The following is a 16,815-nucleotide window of genomic DNA, read 5'->3' as shown; positions in this document are numbered from 1 at the left end:
ACATACTCAGAAAGACTGCTACTTATTAAAGTATTCTGTAAAAGGTTGCATATCCTGTAGGCAGGCAGTTTATATAAAGTGCTTCTTTTGTGCAATTCATACTTTTTATTTAAATTCTCCCTTGTATTTGCTGTATATTCTGTGCCAGGGAGTTTATGTTCTCTTTTGAAAACATATATGGTTTGGGAGAGTACTGAATCCTACATTTTGCTGTGGATTCTTTTCTACTGCAGAGATGACTGTGTTTAATTCCATTTTCTCTTCCACAATTCAAGGACAGTAGTCCCTTTTGCCAAATCTGAAGCTCATACTCTTTATCAAGAGCCGAGAACAAGGGAGTCTTCCATGTGGAATTAGGTTGTTCCTAATGATGCTCTTGAAACTAAGTGTGGAGAGATAGAGGACCAACAGAAGAAAATAATAAACTGGAATTCATTGTCAGCAACAGTGGCACAGCTTTAGGGATGATAAGGCTACCATTAGCTATTAGGTACTTTCTATATTATAGGCAGTGTGTTTTAAATGCTGGTTGATAAAAGCAACAGTGGAAGGGGGCTATCATTTTGCAGCCCAGTCCTGAACATTAGTGGTGGAATTCAATTTTTTTTACTGCCGGTTCTGTGAGCGTGGCTTTGTGGTTGTGACACAGCTTTTGGGGCATAGCTTTGGGGTGTGGCAGGGGAAGGATACTGCAAAATCCCCATTCCCTCCCCACTCCACTAACCTGCTTTCCAGCTCTGTTCTCCTGTTCAGGGCAACAAAAGAAGATCAGCTAGAAGGCTGGGTTGTAGTAGGAGCAGGGCCAGCCTATTTGCCAGTTCTCCAAACTACTCAAAATTTCCACTACCGGTTCTCCTGAACTTTTCAGAAATGGCTGAATACCACCTCTGTTGAACATGCGTTGTTAGTTCCTGTGGTGATACACCATATCAAACTTTGAAGCTTTTGTATAATAACAGTATCAGTAATAACTAGAACAGTACAAGAGTAAAATTTCCCAACTTTTATGCATACATATAACCTTCCCTAGAAAGATATGTGTTGTTATCACATATAAAAAGAGCTTGATGATACAAAGCAGTACTGTGGTTGTTCTTAGTGTATGGGCACTGTCATATATTACTTTATGGAACCCTTTCCATTGTATGGCATGACCTTCCAGTTCTATCATCTGAGCACTGAGCAGCCAGGCAATTCTAGCCCAGCTCAGAAGCAAGTGGGTAAATAAAACAGGCTGAAAGAAATAAAAGCCATAAAAATGCTTATGGCTGAGACAGGTTGCTAAGGTAACAGTGACATGGCCTCCATTGTGATATTTTACCCTGCTGGTTCATAAGTCAGATAGCCAAAGCTCCTTTCAGAAAGTAAGTATTTCATATTTTTGTCTTCTGTGTTACCGATTTCCAGTGATGGTGGATTGTGGTGATTCTTGGAGCCTAACTTCATTATGTACTAATTGTTTTGGAAGTAATTTTTGTCTGTGATTTCATAATAATGCAAGACTAAGAAGCATAACTTACATAGACGTATTAATCACTGTCAAACTATTTTTTATTCTTGACTAAGCATCAGACTTAGATAATTGCTTGGAAAAAACATGGAAACTTTGTATCTATTCCATATTCTCAATATGGTGTGTCTAACATAACTTAATTGTACCAACAATTACTCCCACCAACATCTGAAGTTCTTCTAATTCCACAAGTCTATATCTCAGCAAAACTCATTCTAAACCAAGCAACAAGCCGCAGTATACAATTTCATATCAGGTAAACCCAATGTTTTCTCCTTCATATCTTGTCATATCTTATATTTAAGGAGGTGTTTTCTCCTCCACCATATGAATTTGGAAACAGTATATCTTTCTGCCATTGCTTAAATATGCATCATTTCAGACAAAACAAGTGTTATCTAAAACCAAAATAATATTCTAGGCAAAACATTCATTTTAATCACAGAAATTCTTGCTAACAAAGGCAGTTGTAATTTCTCCTGTCTTGACATATCTTTGTAACTTTATTCAATGTTTTTAAATAATATGACTCACTGGAGAAGAGCCTAATGCTGGGAAAGATTGAGGGCAAAAGACGAAGGAGACGACAGAGAATGAGGTGGCTGGATGGAGTCACTGAAGCAGTAGGCATAAGCTTAAATGGATCCAGAGGATGGTAGAGGACAGGAAGGCCTGGAGGAATGTTGTCCATGGGGTCACGATGGGTCAGACACAGCTTCGCAACTAACAACAATAACAAATAATCTGAAATAACATACCTTTCATATTTGTATTTTACCTGCTTCTCAATCTTAAAGCCTGTTTTATTACAGTTTTATTTCACCTATTCTCACCTTATCCAGGTGAAGATATCAGCAGACTCTTTCTGGAAGAAAGGCAGAAAGCAAATGAGAGCACAGGAAGGAAGAAAGCAACATTACAAATTTGGGGGTGTAAGCTGGATTTTATATAAGCTTTTGAATTCTAGTTCTTTATTTACTATCTATGATACTCTCTGCTCTGTGAGCTCAACTACTCCAGTAATATTTAAAATTTTCAACTTGGAGAGGGGAGATTCTGATTAGTATTTCTCACTTAATAATGTTCATTAGCTTGTTCCATCGGAGCCAGAGGTGGTATTCAGCAGGTTCTGACCAGTTCTGAAGAACCTATACTGGATATTTTGAGTAGTTCAGAGAACTGGTAAAGACCACCTCTGACTGGCCGTGCCCTCATCTTTTCTCTGCCTCCAGTGTCCCAGCTGATCAGGAGGAAATGGAGATTTTGTAGTAACTTTCCCCTGGAGTGGGGTGGGAATGGAGATTTTACAGTATCCTTCCCCTACTATGCTCACTAAGCAAAGGCCACCAAGCCAAGCCCACAGAACCAAAAGTTTAAAAAAAATTGAATCCCACCACTGATCTCAGCCTACCTCAGAAGAAGTTGTGAGGATAAAATGGAATACTGTATCACTTCTCTCCACTCCCCACATTTTTTTAAGTTTCACCAACCTTCACAGTTTTCTCAAACTAATACTTTCCTTAAGTATAGCACCTAACTGCAGCTGAGAAAGATTTTGGCTGTGTTTATGTAATATTTTCACAGTGTGTGTTAAACAAACCTCCTTTTTGGAGTTTGCATGACACCTTGAATTCTAAAAAAATCATGCAGGCTGAGTGATTACATAACATTTTAGGCTAAAATATGGTTGCCTAATTTGGGCCTCGGTATGTTGGATGAACAGAGCCTAAATCAATGTGTCTTAACTTCAGTGCCTTTAAGATATGTGAACTTCATGTGACTGGAAGTTAAGTCCATAGAACTTAAAGCTACCAAAATTGAGAAACACTGGTCTAAATAAAGCAGCTGTTTAGGGGGCCACTATATAGGCAGGAGACATTGATCTTTAAGAAAGCAATATATTCTTTGGTTCAGGAGAAAGAATTGAGTTTTCCAGCTTTTCTCAATGCAATGTGAGACTTAAGGGGAATTCATTCTCTAGAGTTGGGAGTCACACCTGCTGTATGTCTCACTTTTCTATACTCTATTCTAGGCTGGAAAAGCTGCATATCCGCATTCAAAGTAAGAATGTCAAGGCTATCCAGAAGAAGTGTGAAGCAGTAGTCTTCAGGAACCCTCCCCTGGGGTTGGGAGCTAGTGATTTTCCCTAGACGATAGCTCCTTATCACAAGACCAAAGGGGTTCTTCTCTGCTCAGAAATTAAGGCCTTATCTCTGAAGGACTGGGAACTACGGATATGTCCTGGAGTTGTTGCAAGGATGAAGTCTCAGAACCTCAACGTCCAAAAGTGGAAGAAAGAAGACCAATTCCCAGAGATAACCGTTTAGAAGTCCCAGGTACAAACATCATTTTCCCCTGCTCTTGAAGTAGAATGCTGGCTAAACTATGATATGAGACAAACACCTGCCCAGAGAAGGGTTTATGGCTGAGGACAAATCAAAATAAATAGGAACCACATCACAATTTTTATTCTGCACCTGAATCATGTTTGTCCATGTAATTCACCTCAGGAAAAAACTAGGTGACATCAAGTAAGTATAATGCAGTAGACAAGTTGGATAGTACATTATTTAGAAAACTTATTATTTTTGCTTATATGTACAATGTAAAACTTTAATTCACACATATTCTATTATACTGATATGTCACAGAGATCCATCCAACTATAGTCCACTGAAAGCACATGCCAGCTGTGGACAGGATGAGAATAAAAACTGTGCAGAATCAGCCCTATTTTCCTTTTATGTGGTGCAAGGAGGGCTCCCTTTTGCCAGAGCCCTGAATTTATCACTTCCAGAGAGTTTTCAGGCTACGTTTTATAGGTTGCCCATCGCTGTTTTATAAGACTTAACTACTTATTTCACAAATGCTATCTTTGAATGTGTAATGGCATGGCCATATGTAATTTGATATGTTCAATAGAAAGTAGGACAGGAGACTTATTCAATTATCCTTGCTGTTTTGGACAGTTGCCTACATATTTCGACATGAGGAAGACGATGACCAAGAACAGCCAGGATCATCCGGTCAAGGTATGTGTCCCAAATCAACAAAACAGTTACTGTATAAAGTTTTGTATATTAAAATATCCTACCTCTACCAATGAAATACCTATTCCAGCACCAAAGATCAATAATACGACAATAAGAAATTCTGTTGGAACTATTCTGAAAGCAAAGGGACCTATAGGCAGTGTTCCATTCTGTTATGCAACAAAGAAGCTCCAGTCAGTTAGATTGGTGAAGACCAGGCTGATGGCAGTACTGCATCCGTGGATTTTCTTTACTTTGAAGATAGGGCTGTAGCTGAATGAACACATACTTTTCATTCAATAAAACCTGGATACAAACCCTGATATCTCTAGGTTGAAAAAAGATTAAATCAAAGGTAATGAGAAAAATTCAGGTTATTGGTTTACGTAGTTAATATATATATGAGCCAAAATAAGGCGCTGTAATTTTTTCTTAAGTTTTATGTTTCTGTTGAGCTTTTAATAAAAAACCTTATTGTTGTTCTTACTTTGCAATAGTTCAAACATGAGAACTAGAACACAAATTGCAGGAAAGCAGATTTCAGCCAATTATTAGAGTAAAAAAATGTGTAGAAGTTATTTAGAAACAAAGAATGGTTTGACTTTACGAGGAGAATTTAAGTGGATGGTGAATCATCCTTTGGATATTATAAAGTACATTCAGAGAGGAGGTTTAACGTGTTTTCTTCCTGTCTATGAGATGATACTTATGTTTCTGCATAGCTAATCTATACTTTCCTTGGAAATGTGACTGGGAGTGGTACTATCCTAACATTTACTAGAAGATAAATGACGATAATAGTGACAATAATAATATAGTTTTATTTATAGTCAAAGGCCAAATAATGATAGTATAAATTTCAAAATAAGACAAAATATTGAACTAAAAATGGGAAAGGTAAAGGAAAATGCGAGAACATAAGTAAATAGTAAAAGGGAAGTAATTTAACTTAAAAAATTAAAATTATTTAATGTTACAATACCATAGGAAATATAAACATGAAGATATGTAAATGTATGGTAAATTGTCAATCTCCCAATAACAGTGGCAATTGCACAAAATTTATTTGCCTTTCTAGATACTTTGCTAAATATGTTGGCCAAGAGATGGCATGTTTCATTATCAGTTCAACCATAGCAGTTAGTCATTCAGGTTTAATAATTCAATTATCAAGCTATGTAAAAGGGCCAGTTCTGTGAGTGTCATGGAAGGAATCAATATTCCCCACTTGCCATATCTAATTATGGTATGTATTATAGAAAAATACATTATTTCAAGGAAAAATGTATCACTCTCTCACAGCCCTACTCCCTCCAAGGGACTGCTGTTGTGAGAAAATAGGAGGAGAAAGGTATGTTCACCGCCTTGAGTTACTTGTAAAAATTATGAGGATGTGATTCAAATAAATAAATAAAATATTGATTAGGTAGTTGTTAGGTAGTTGTAAATGGTCTTCCACCTAGCCATCTCCATAGTAAAGGAAAGCAAGGCCTGATAGGATGCAGCATTTTCCTTGATATCTCAGCCATCTGAAAAAATGTCAGCCAGTTGCTCCTTCTAATATTGCCTCAGGGAATGGGGAAGCAAGCTTTGGCCATTCATAGAGTGGCAGGCTCAACCTTCTGTTGAAATCATTAAGATTTGTTTTTCAGAGGTGATACATTATCAGTTTCTCTGACATCAGTAGTCCAGATAAGTGTCTGTATGGTTAGAAAAGTGATGGATGAGAATCTCTACCACTTTCTGTAGCTTTTTGGTATTACTAGACAAAGTAGGAGACTTGGACAACTCTAACTACTTTGAAAGATCTTAGTCTACTGATTCTAACAATAGCAATACTAAAAAAAAGTGCTTGGAGAGCTTTTTCTAATATTATTGGTGCTACTTTTAACACAATTCATATCAATCCAGTCTAGTCCATCCAATATGAATGCCATGGAGGCCCCCATGCTAGCTGATTATCAGCCAACAGGAATTGGGTAGAAGCCAGCTCTGCCACATCATCTTCTCAGCCATTGCTGTAGTATCCCATGTTGTGGGAATAGGAACATTTAGATTAGGGAAAGATGGAAAACACTACTTCCATTTTAGACTTAAAATAAGCTGGGCATGAGAGGAAGGGTGTATTATGCAGTTGTGCCCTTAAGGAATGGTTAACAAAGCTGAAGTTAAAGAACATGTAGATGTGTCCATAGATTCTATATTCCTGTACTGAGTAAGAAATTGGATCATTACTTGACTTCTGTATCAATATATGTAAAAGTTTCCTTTGGGATCTTTACACTATGTATGGCTTTACAATCATCATTGCATTTTTGTTCTTGCCATGAATTATTAAGAATATTATGCTTCAGAAGCACTGAATTCTGCTTTATCAGACAGCAACAAGTACAACCAGCTAATTTGTTGTGGCTGAATTCATATAATACATTTACCTATAAACCATGATTTACAAGTCCCAATGCCCAGATTCATATATCAATTTAAGCCAAATGCCTCCACCAACTACATTGTACTGTAATAGAGGAACCAAGCCAGTGAATGTGGATAGATATTAAGTCTCTAAAAATTCTTTGAAGGGTTCTCTTGCAACACAAGAAAGCATATACAAAATAATTCTGACCTTAGAAACTATCCTGTTCTCTCCACTAAGGAAGTGCATGCAAGTTTATACTAAGGATTAGAGCAGCTTCTGAAACAACTATACAATCTTGAAGAAAAAAATGGCTGCTTCAATAATTTGGGAAGATGTTCTTTGATTACTGCATATAGTGAAATATCTTTTTAGAAGGCATCGGGATGCAGTGGCTCAGTGGCTAAGACACTGAGCTTGTTGATCAGAAAGGTTGGAAATTCTGCGGTTCAAATCCCTAGTGCCATGTAATAGAGCGAGCTCCCATTACTTGTCCCAGCTTCTGCCAATCTAGCTGTTCAAAAACACATAAAATGCAAGTAGAAAAATAGGAACCACCTTTGGTGGGAAGGTAACAGTATTCTGTGTGCCTTAGTATTTAATCATGCCAGCCACATGACCATGGAGACGTCTTCGGACAGCGCTGGCTCTTTGGCTTTGAAACAGAGATGAACACCACTCCCTAGAGTTGGGAACAACTAGCACATATGTGCGAGAGCCTTTGTCTTTACCTTAAGCAATAGCCTTTTTGATTCCAAGCTCTCCAATAATGTATACCAGAGTTTTCTGTAATGAAAACATTTGAAAAGAACCCTTGCTTTGAACCAAACTAAGTGGTTTTCTTGAACTGATAAAAGAGCCCAAGTCTAAAAGGATGAGCATGACTACTTCAAAGATTTGTCCTGTTTGTCTGCTCCAGTTCCAGTTGTTAAGTGAATCCCACACAGTCATTAAGCATGACATCATATTTCCATGACTTGTTATTTGTGACCCATTTAGTTTGCTGTTGGAAATTGGCAATGAAGCTCACAAATGGCAATTGTTTGGTTTTATCAGAAATCCTGCTATCGTTAGAATTGTCAGCTGGTTGAAAAGCACCCAAATTGCAGCCCTGTCACTGTCACAACTCACAAGAACTGGCCATAATTCTCATTCAGCACTGTGGTGAATTGAAATAGTCATTGAACAAATTGTTGTTAACTGAGGACTACCTGTATACACATTCTTCCACAATCATTTTTCTTCATTGATCATCCCAGCAATAGCATTGTCCATGTAGAAGAAAAGTTGTGCATAAAAATTCCAGCAGCAATAGTATCAAAAACCTTTAGCAGATCCAGCAAGATTGGGGAGGGGGGAGGTTGCATTCTTCAATCCAGTTTCACTAGATTTCATCAAACAATATAATCACTGTGTGTCTGATCCTGAACCCAGACCTAATTCCTCATTGATAGAGGTCTAAATAATCCATTTCCTCTAGGAGAAATTAATTACTGTGCTATTAATTTTTCCTCCCTTGGAAGATGATGGTATTGAATACCCAATCTCTTCAACCAGCGCTGATTTTGGAGCAAAAGAGATAGGGACACAAACCAATCCACGCTATTTCACTAGATCTCCAATGAAGATTACATTGGATGAAATCCAAGTTGGGCTGCAGAACATCCAGATAACCTTGGATTGCACAAGTAAGCAAAAATATTTTTAAAATGATTTGATCAAGAAGTTAAGGGCTAGCATTGTTGAAGAAGGAGTAGGGGAAATTTATTTTTAATTAATTTTTTGTTCTATATTGACCTTTTTTTTGTTTCCTACCTGTGCACTTCAGTCCTCTCTGAAATCAGCTAACATGCTATAGTAAATATGCTAAGACCATATTGTAGTGCAGATAGTCATTCACTTACAACTGTTCATTTAGCGATCATTAAATTTATACTAAAGGCATAAAAAAGTGACATGATTGGTGCTTGCACTTATGAGCATCACAGCATTCCCATGATCACATCATCAAAATATGGGTGCTTGATAGATGGGCAACATATTAATTAATTAAAAAATAAATGTATTTAACTATAGTTGAAACATCCCAAGCTCATGTAATTGCCATTTGTGACCTTCCCAAATTGCCTTCTGTCAAGTAAGGGGGAAAGAGAATGGGGGAAGCTAACAATGTCATGATTCAGTTAATAACTCCAGTAACTTGCTTAACAACTATGACAAAAATATTGTAAAATTGGGTTCAATTCAACAACTGTCCATTTTAGCAATAGAGATTCTTGTCCCGATTGTGATCATAGGTTGAGGACTACTGTAACTTAAAAACTTGGTATGTTTATCAAGACATATATATATATATATATATATATATATATATATATGTATGTATGTATGTATGTATGTATGTATGTATGTATGTATGTATGTATGTATGTATGTGTATATATATATATATATATATATATATATATATATATATATATATATATACACACATACATACATACATACATACATACATACATATATATATATATATACACGTGTGTGTGTGTGTTGTATTTGTGCTGATGTATTAATTCACCAATAATAGTGTATTAGTATTAACTTTAACACTGCTTTATTAATAATTGTAATTTTGCAGACATGTTGACTTCTATATGATTATCACAACTTGTATAAATACATTGCATTTCTCTCTTAGTTTCTTGTAAACCTTGAGCTCACAGATATCTATATCTTGTCAATCTAGAATGCTTCTGATTAAGTGGACTCTAGCTTAAACCATAAAAAAGTTTAAAACGTCAATATTTTTATCTTATCACTGTGCCATAAAAACATTAGGCAAAAGTCACCAGGAACAGGAGTTGGCAGAAATAAAATCAACAGGCACATGAAGTTTTGCTTAACAACTGCATCACTTAATGTACAAGTGGGAAGTCAAGTCATACACCCAACACGTGAATTTGGGAGCATATTATTTTCTGCTATGCTTTTAGCAGTGGAGTTTCTGTCTTGATTGTAACTGCTAACTGAGGACTACTTGTATTACTACTACATTGTACATACACATTTTTGATAAACCCATATGAAGGCCAGCTTCTGAGGAAAAGAAGCACTATAGGTTTGTTACATGTAGCTACTTATACACAAGAATCAGATCTACTAACAGTCAAAGCAAATTGGCAGTAGATAAGAGCCAACTGAATTCATAGAAGTCTGGAACTTGGGTCCCTTTTGGGAGCATAGTTTTAGCATAGATTCCAAACTGATTATTCATTTGAACCCAGCTTCAGCCTCTGCCTAGCCATCTCCTACAGAAAAAGCACCATAGTACTCAGGTTGATTTATTTCTGGAATAACAAATATAAGATTGCACTATAATTTTATGCTGAATAAATTGGCCTCTTTGAAAATAGTTCTGACTACTAAAAATAACCTCTATGATGTTTTTTTTGCAGTGAAAGATTTGGAGCAGCGTATATCCCGCTTGGAGCGCATAGTTTTAAAAATGAGGAATGCATGGGCCCATCACAGAGCCTGCCATTTAAAAGGTCTGGAATTTGACGATAAACAGGAAAAATGATTTTTAAATTGTATTTCTTACAGTTGAATTGGTTTTGTAAGGCTTTGCCTGCTTGTAAATTAACATCCTTTCCTGCTCCTAATAAACCTTGTGTATTTAGCAATTCATGAGTTTATACTTTTCTGTTAAAAACATACCATTCAGTAAAAAAAAAACCACTTTATAATATTTTATTAAGAAAATTACATTATTAATTAATTTAATAAATGATATGCCATTATTTGTCAATATGACTTTTGATTGGTTTGAAATGTAGGTTGCATACAGATAGTCCTGTTTTAACAATTACCACATTTAGTGACTGTTCATATTTGCAACAATGTATAAAAACAGCTTTGTTACCAAGCTTCACATTTACAATACATTGTAGTTTTCTGTGGTTGCATGATTGCTGTTCCTGTGCTTTGCAACCACCATGCATTTACAACCATTGTAGTCTCCTACAATTATGTGATCTTCATTTGTGCATTTGGCAATTGGGTTGTAGCAAGCTGAATTAAATAAAGTTGGCAGAAGTAAAATCATCATACACGTGAAGTTTTGCTTCATAACTGCTTCAGTTAATAAACAAGTGGAAGTAAAGTCATAAATCCATTGGGATCATGCGATTTTCTGTTACGATTTTAGCAATGGAGTTTCTGGTCCCAATTGTGGTCACTAAGTGAGGATTGCTTGTATTGCTACACTGTGATGCAGATTTTTTATGAACCCAGATTAGGGCTCATTTCTGAGGAAAATAAGTAGGAGTCCTAGTAGATGATCACTTAAATATGAGCGAGCAGTGTGCAGCAGCCGCCAAAGAAGTTATTGCAATCCTTAGTTGTATAAACAGAAGCACAGAATCAAAATCAGGTGAAGTATTAATACTGCTTTATAAAACCTTAGTAAAACCACACCTGGAATACTGCATCCAGTTTTGATCATCACATTTCAAAGAAAGATGTTGAAACTTTGAAAAAAGTCCAGAGAAGAACAACTAAGATGATTAAAGGCCTGGAGACTATAACATATGATGAACAGTAGCAGGAAGTGGATATCATTAGTCTGGAGAAAAGAAGGACTAGGGGTGATTTGATAGCAGTATTCCAGTAATTGAGGGGGTCCCACAAAGATGAGGGCGGAGGTGTCAACTTATTTTCCAAAGCACCAGAAGGCAAGACAAAAAACAATGAATGGAAACTAATCAAAGAGAGAAGCAACCGGGAATTAAGCAAAAACTTCATAACAGTGAGAACCATTAATCAGGGGAACAGCTTGCCTTCAGGAATTGTGGGTGTTTCATCACTGGAGGTTTTTAAGAAGAGACTGGACAGCCACTTTTCTGAAATGGTAGAGTGTCTTCTGCTTAAGCAGGGAGTTGGATTAGAAGACACCGCCCCCCCCCCAAAGTCACTTCAGCTCTATTCTGATTGATTGAAGTGTTAATTAAAATGTACATCTGATATTGGTAACAAGGGATTCTATCTGCAAATGAACCAAATGTCATTTTCTATTTGGTTGCTTATTGCTTAGTGACCTAAGAGGCTTGCTTGTTTGCTTCCTCCCCCGCCCCCTTTATACTGTTCTATTTCCAGAAATTGAGCAGTTTTCCAGTGAAAACCTTATCCCACAGGATGAGTTACTGGACAAGTTATCTTGATACATAATACCAGGGATGCTGCCATCTCATCAGCTACTCAGAGCAAGATGAAGATACCTTGTAATTTTGCTCTTCTTGATGTGAGTATGAATAGAAAATGTTAAAGTCATTTCTGATTAAATCTGCTATTGACTAGCAACTATCTCAGTAAGCTTGGTAATGCCATCACTAAGCTAGTGATGGGGACTCAAGGTTACAAGCTCATTTTTGCAGGATTCAGAATTACATCTGAGATGTAGGTGCTGAGGAATAGTGGCATAGCTTTTTGGTATTTTGAGGAAAACACTCAGAAAGTCCCAAAATAACCTTAAAAGAAAACCAGTTAAATACTCTCCTTAGTCCAGAAAAGAAGCAGTATAGCAAGCACTCTGCTTTTCAAATGTTACCATTCTGCATTAAGCCCATCATATAGAAAACATTAAACTCAGAGCTAGTTCTCCCATTATTTAGGGAGCTGGCTGATAGAGGCAGAAAATGCCAAATATCCTGAGTATGCAAGGAGATTTTAGTTATTTAATTTTTACTGTATTTTTACTGAAAGCAATAGAAAGAGAAAGATACAATTTTCTGCCTTGTGCCAAATAAATTATTTAGATTGTCTTTGTATACAGTACTGTGAATCTTGCCTAGGGCAAGAGGGATATTTCATTTGCTCTGGCTTAGACAACAAATCATCTTGGTCTCATCTTGATTTCTGCCATCTTTCCCTTCATGGTATTGGATCTGGGTACTTGAGAGACCACCTGCTGCCAATTACCTCCCACAGACCCATTAGATCTCACAGGGTTGGCCTCCTCCGGGTGCCATCTACCAGCCAATGCCACCTGGCTATTACCCGGGGGAGGGCCTTCTCTGTGGCAGCTCTGGCCCTCTAGAATGAGGGATTCGGACCCTCACCTCTCTCCAGGCCTTCTGAAAAGCCGTCAAAACCTGGCTTTGTCGGCAGGCCTGGGGTGATGAGTTCCCTCCCCTCTCGACATGTATGGTTGTGCGACTGTTGCCTACTTTTATTATTTGTATTTTGTCTTTTATGTTCCCCCTTTTTCCCCCCTTTGAATTGTTTGCCGCCCTGAGTCCTCCCGGAGAAGGGCGGCATACAAATAATAAAATACCAATACCAATACCAATGGATTTTATCAATTTACCAAGCCTTTGCTGGTAAAGTGAGCTGCAGTGGCCCAGTGGTTAGAGTGCAGTACTGCAGGCTATTTCTGCTGATCACTGGCTGCCAGCAGTTTGGCAGATGGAATCTCACCAGACTCAAGGTTGACTCAGCCTTCCATCCTTCTGAGGTGGGTAAAATGAGGACCCAGATTGTTGGGGCAATATGCCGATTCTGCAAACCATTTAGAAGGGGCTGTAAAGCACTGTGAAGCGGTATATAAGTCTAAGTGTAAAAAAAAGTGTGTAAAAGTCATTTCTATCAATTGCTGGGTTAGACACATGAGATCTCTTGCTTACATTGCTGGTCATAACTTAAACTTGCTGCTTACTGCTTCTTTCTTTTCTTGCCTTTTTTCTGGTTCCTTCTCTGGGTCCTCCTTGATGTAATCAAGGTCCTCCTTGATGTAATCTTGATGTATATGTCCCTTGTTTCTGTCAGTTCTTTGAATATGCAGAGGGAAATTTTTAGAGCTACAGAATCCATAACTATTGAATGTCATTTCATTTATATCTTACTGCATTCTTGGGAGAATGTGTTATATGAGGATTTGAAACCTAAATCTCTTGATCCCAGAATCACTATACAGATAGTTTAGCAACAACTGGGATTAGTATCTCTGTCTCTAAGTAACAAGATGGTAAAATGTGATGTCTGTGATCATGCCAACTTACAATGGAATTTGCAGATGTTCTGGTTGTTGCCATTAAGTGAGTCATTGAGTCATTGAACATGACATCACATGATCACCATTTGCAACTCCTGCCAGATATATTTTGTTTCTCAGGCTGCAGCAATGAAAGTTGCAAATGGCGATCACAAGTGCTGTTACTGTTATAATTGTCAGCTGGTTGCCAAGTACGCAAATTGTGATCCATCAATTAGGATTAGCTGTAATGCACTGAAATTGGCAGAATTGCCCTACCTGTCAGCCAGTGTAATTAATTTGCCTCATTTCAGTGACCCAAAGGAAGAAAAAAATAGTAATTTATTGCTTTCTGTTGCCTGGATGATGAAGTAAAATATTATTATTCTTTCCTATTATTTCTTCCATAGCTGGAGATTTGTTCCACAAGGATTGTTCAGAAGTTTTTCTGGGAAAAAATGTTGGTCTCAATCAACAAGAATGTCTTTCTAAAATTCTGGTATCTTCTCTAGAGGCAGAATTTAAGTTGCTCTGGTGAGCAGTGGCTTCTGTAAAAAGCATCCATTGTGCCAGAAATCCCATGCTATTCCTTTTTCCCAGTAGATTAGTGTTACATAACTAGATTCACCTAAAAGGGATTGAATTATTTATTGTTCTGGTCTGTGGGAACCCAACCATTATTTTAGCATGCTGCCAAATTACCTCACTACATTAAATTGTAATTGTATTATTTACATCAACAAAGCATACGTGAATCACAGCAATTGCTTTTTGACATGGATGGATTTAGACAATAAGCTAAACTCAAGGATTTCATTTGTGTCTCTTTATGATTTTTGTATTTGTGGTCTTGATTATTATGTTCTTTCCTTAGAGACTTTCTTGTGATGACATTGCTGACTATCTTTGGAGATGAGGCAGGCTGCGAGTCTTTAAAGTCAATAACAATAACATGAAATTTGAAATAAATGAAAAAAAAAAGGGAACGAATGGGTTGGAAATGTGGTTTGCTCTATCATGCTGAATTCTCACAGTACAGGAACTGAAGCCAGGCTGAAGCAAGTAAAAATAATTAATTAACAGCATTACAATGAATCTAGATCATAGTATTAACAATTTGTATCAGGTGGTAATTTGCAAGCTTGCAATGGATTATTGCAAGGTGTGTTATTTTGGTAATTAGGACTAAATTAGCAGATACCTTTTCCTCTGTCTAGGACAGTTTAACTTGATCAGATGAATTTACATTTTCTAGCTATGTTAATTAGAGCTAAGTCATATATGTTCCATGAAAGCTAGACATGTTTATGAGCAGTACATTATGAGGAGCCAGTGTAATGCAGTGGTTAAGACTATGTTTGTATGTGAGGATGATCTGTGACATCTGTCTCCCAATGAATTTGCCAGAGTTGATCCAGCTGACTATCCCTTTCCTCTCTCACAAATCCATGTGTATTTGCTCAAGATCTATATTGTTCTTTGGTCAAGGATATACAGTAGCTATGTTTGAGGTTCCAAATCAGACTCTGTGTTAAAGAAATCCCTAGATTCACTTTTCAACATGTGCAGGTGCTGAGAAAGATGTTGTGGAGTCACTGCCAGTCACAAGTCAATAAATATTAGGCTTGAGGAATAATCTGATCTGGTATACTTTCCTTACACCTGAGGTAAAACTGGATTTATTAACAATACCTAAGTTAGGAAAGCTTTCTTTGAGAGACAGTAAAGTCCCTATTCTCCTGGTCCTTTTACAATAATAGATCAAGTGAGAAAACTAATCTATGATCAAAAGGCTTATATGTGTAAACCAACTAAAGGGGTTAAGCGATGATTGATACTGAAATTAAGTCTGGCAAAATCCCTCACTCAAAGGATGTTCTCAACATCTCAATCAAAAGCTTGTAAAGTCCAATCAATCCAGGAAAGTATGATTCAGGTATTCTTTCTCAACAGATCAAATGATAATGGACCCAGAAACAGACCTTATCTGCTGTATCCCTGCACAGTATGCTGGCCTCTGAAATCTGTATAGGCTCCATACTCCTGATTTTATGCAACATTGCTACTTTATAAAGTATTTCAGAGCAATAACTGTAATATGGATTGTCTCTAACTCTTGCTATGTTCTTTATCTTTTTCTTATCTTGGTATTGTGATATTTATGAGGTATGTTAGCTACCCTGCGTTTTGGAGCTGAACAAGATATGTTATTCTTCAAGCCTCCTTTCTTATAAATCAATACAGCCACCAAACACTATACTTTTTACCATTTCAGAACTTCAGCTTTTAATATGGGATTGCTTATACACAACATTAGTTTCAAAACTGGAGTATAGCGATATGGATTTATTTTTCTTTCTTGCCTACCTGCTTGCCTGCTACTTAAATCATTGACTCCCCCCCTCCCCCCCAGGATGGGGAAAAAAAGTAAAATGTGTGAGCATTTCAATAGGGGGAAACTTTTGCTGGATGGTACTACAAATCCTTGATAAAGCCTTTACTTTATAGAACAGGGGTGTCAAACTACCGGCTGTGGGCCAAATGCATCACATGCAGGCCACGCCTACCGCAGCTCCGTGGAGAAAACATTGTGAAACGTCACATGACATGGCGAGTTTGACACCTGTGTTGTAGAACAAGGCAGCTTTCCTTGCATTTTACTATGATTCACTGTCACTATGGATTAAGCATGACAGAAGCATAATGATCACCATTATAAACCTAACAGCATTGCATGCTGTTATATAATGAATACATTATACAAAGTTCGCAAGTGTATTTTTGAAAGTTGTTATTTCTTTATGGAGAGAGTGAGAGGGTAATGAAA

General features: G+C 37.2%; 1 protein-coding gene across 1 annotated transcript; it reads left to right on the top strand.

The window, feature by feature from the left end:
- The first annotated feature begins 62 nt into the window (after nucleotides 1-62).
- LOC148045996 (uncharacterized) lies at nucleotides 63-12,019 on the top strand. Its single transcript, XM_087713579.1, has 6 exons — nucleotides 63-1,769; nucleotides 2,356-2,445; nucleotides 3,546-3,849; nucleotides 4,483-4,545; nucleotides 8,482-8,646; nucleotides 10,417-12,019. Exons 3-6 carry the CDS (start codon nucleotides 3,750-3,752, stop codon nucleotides 10,539-10,541), a joined length of 453 nt encoding a protein of 150 aa, XP_087569705.1. The 5' UTR covers nucleotides 63-1,769; nucleotides 2,356-2,445; nucleotides 3,546-3,749; the 3' UTR covers nucleotides 10,542-12,019.
- The last annotated feature ends 4,796 nt before the right edge of the window (nucleotides 12,020-16,815 follow it).

This window comes from Thamnophis sirtalis, unplaced genomic scaffold (assembly GCF_051295495.1).
Source record: "Thamnophis sirtalis isolate CommonGarterSnake01/CBP01778 unplaced genomic scaffold, rThaSir2_p1.2 scaffold_4, whole genome shotgun sequence".
NCBI lineage: Eukaryota > Metazoa > Chordata > Lepidosauria > Squamata > Natricidae > Thamnophis > Thamnophis sirtalis.
This window is presented reverse-complemented; position numbering and strand designations above follow the sequence as displayed.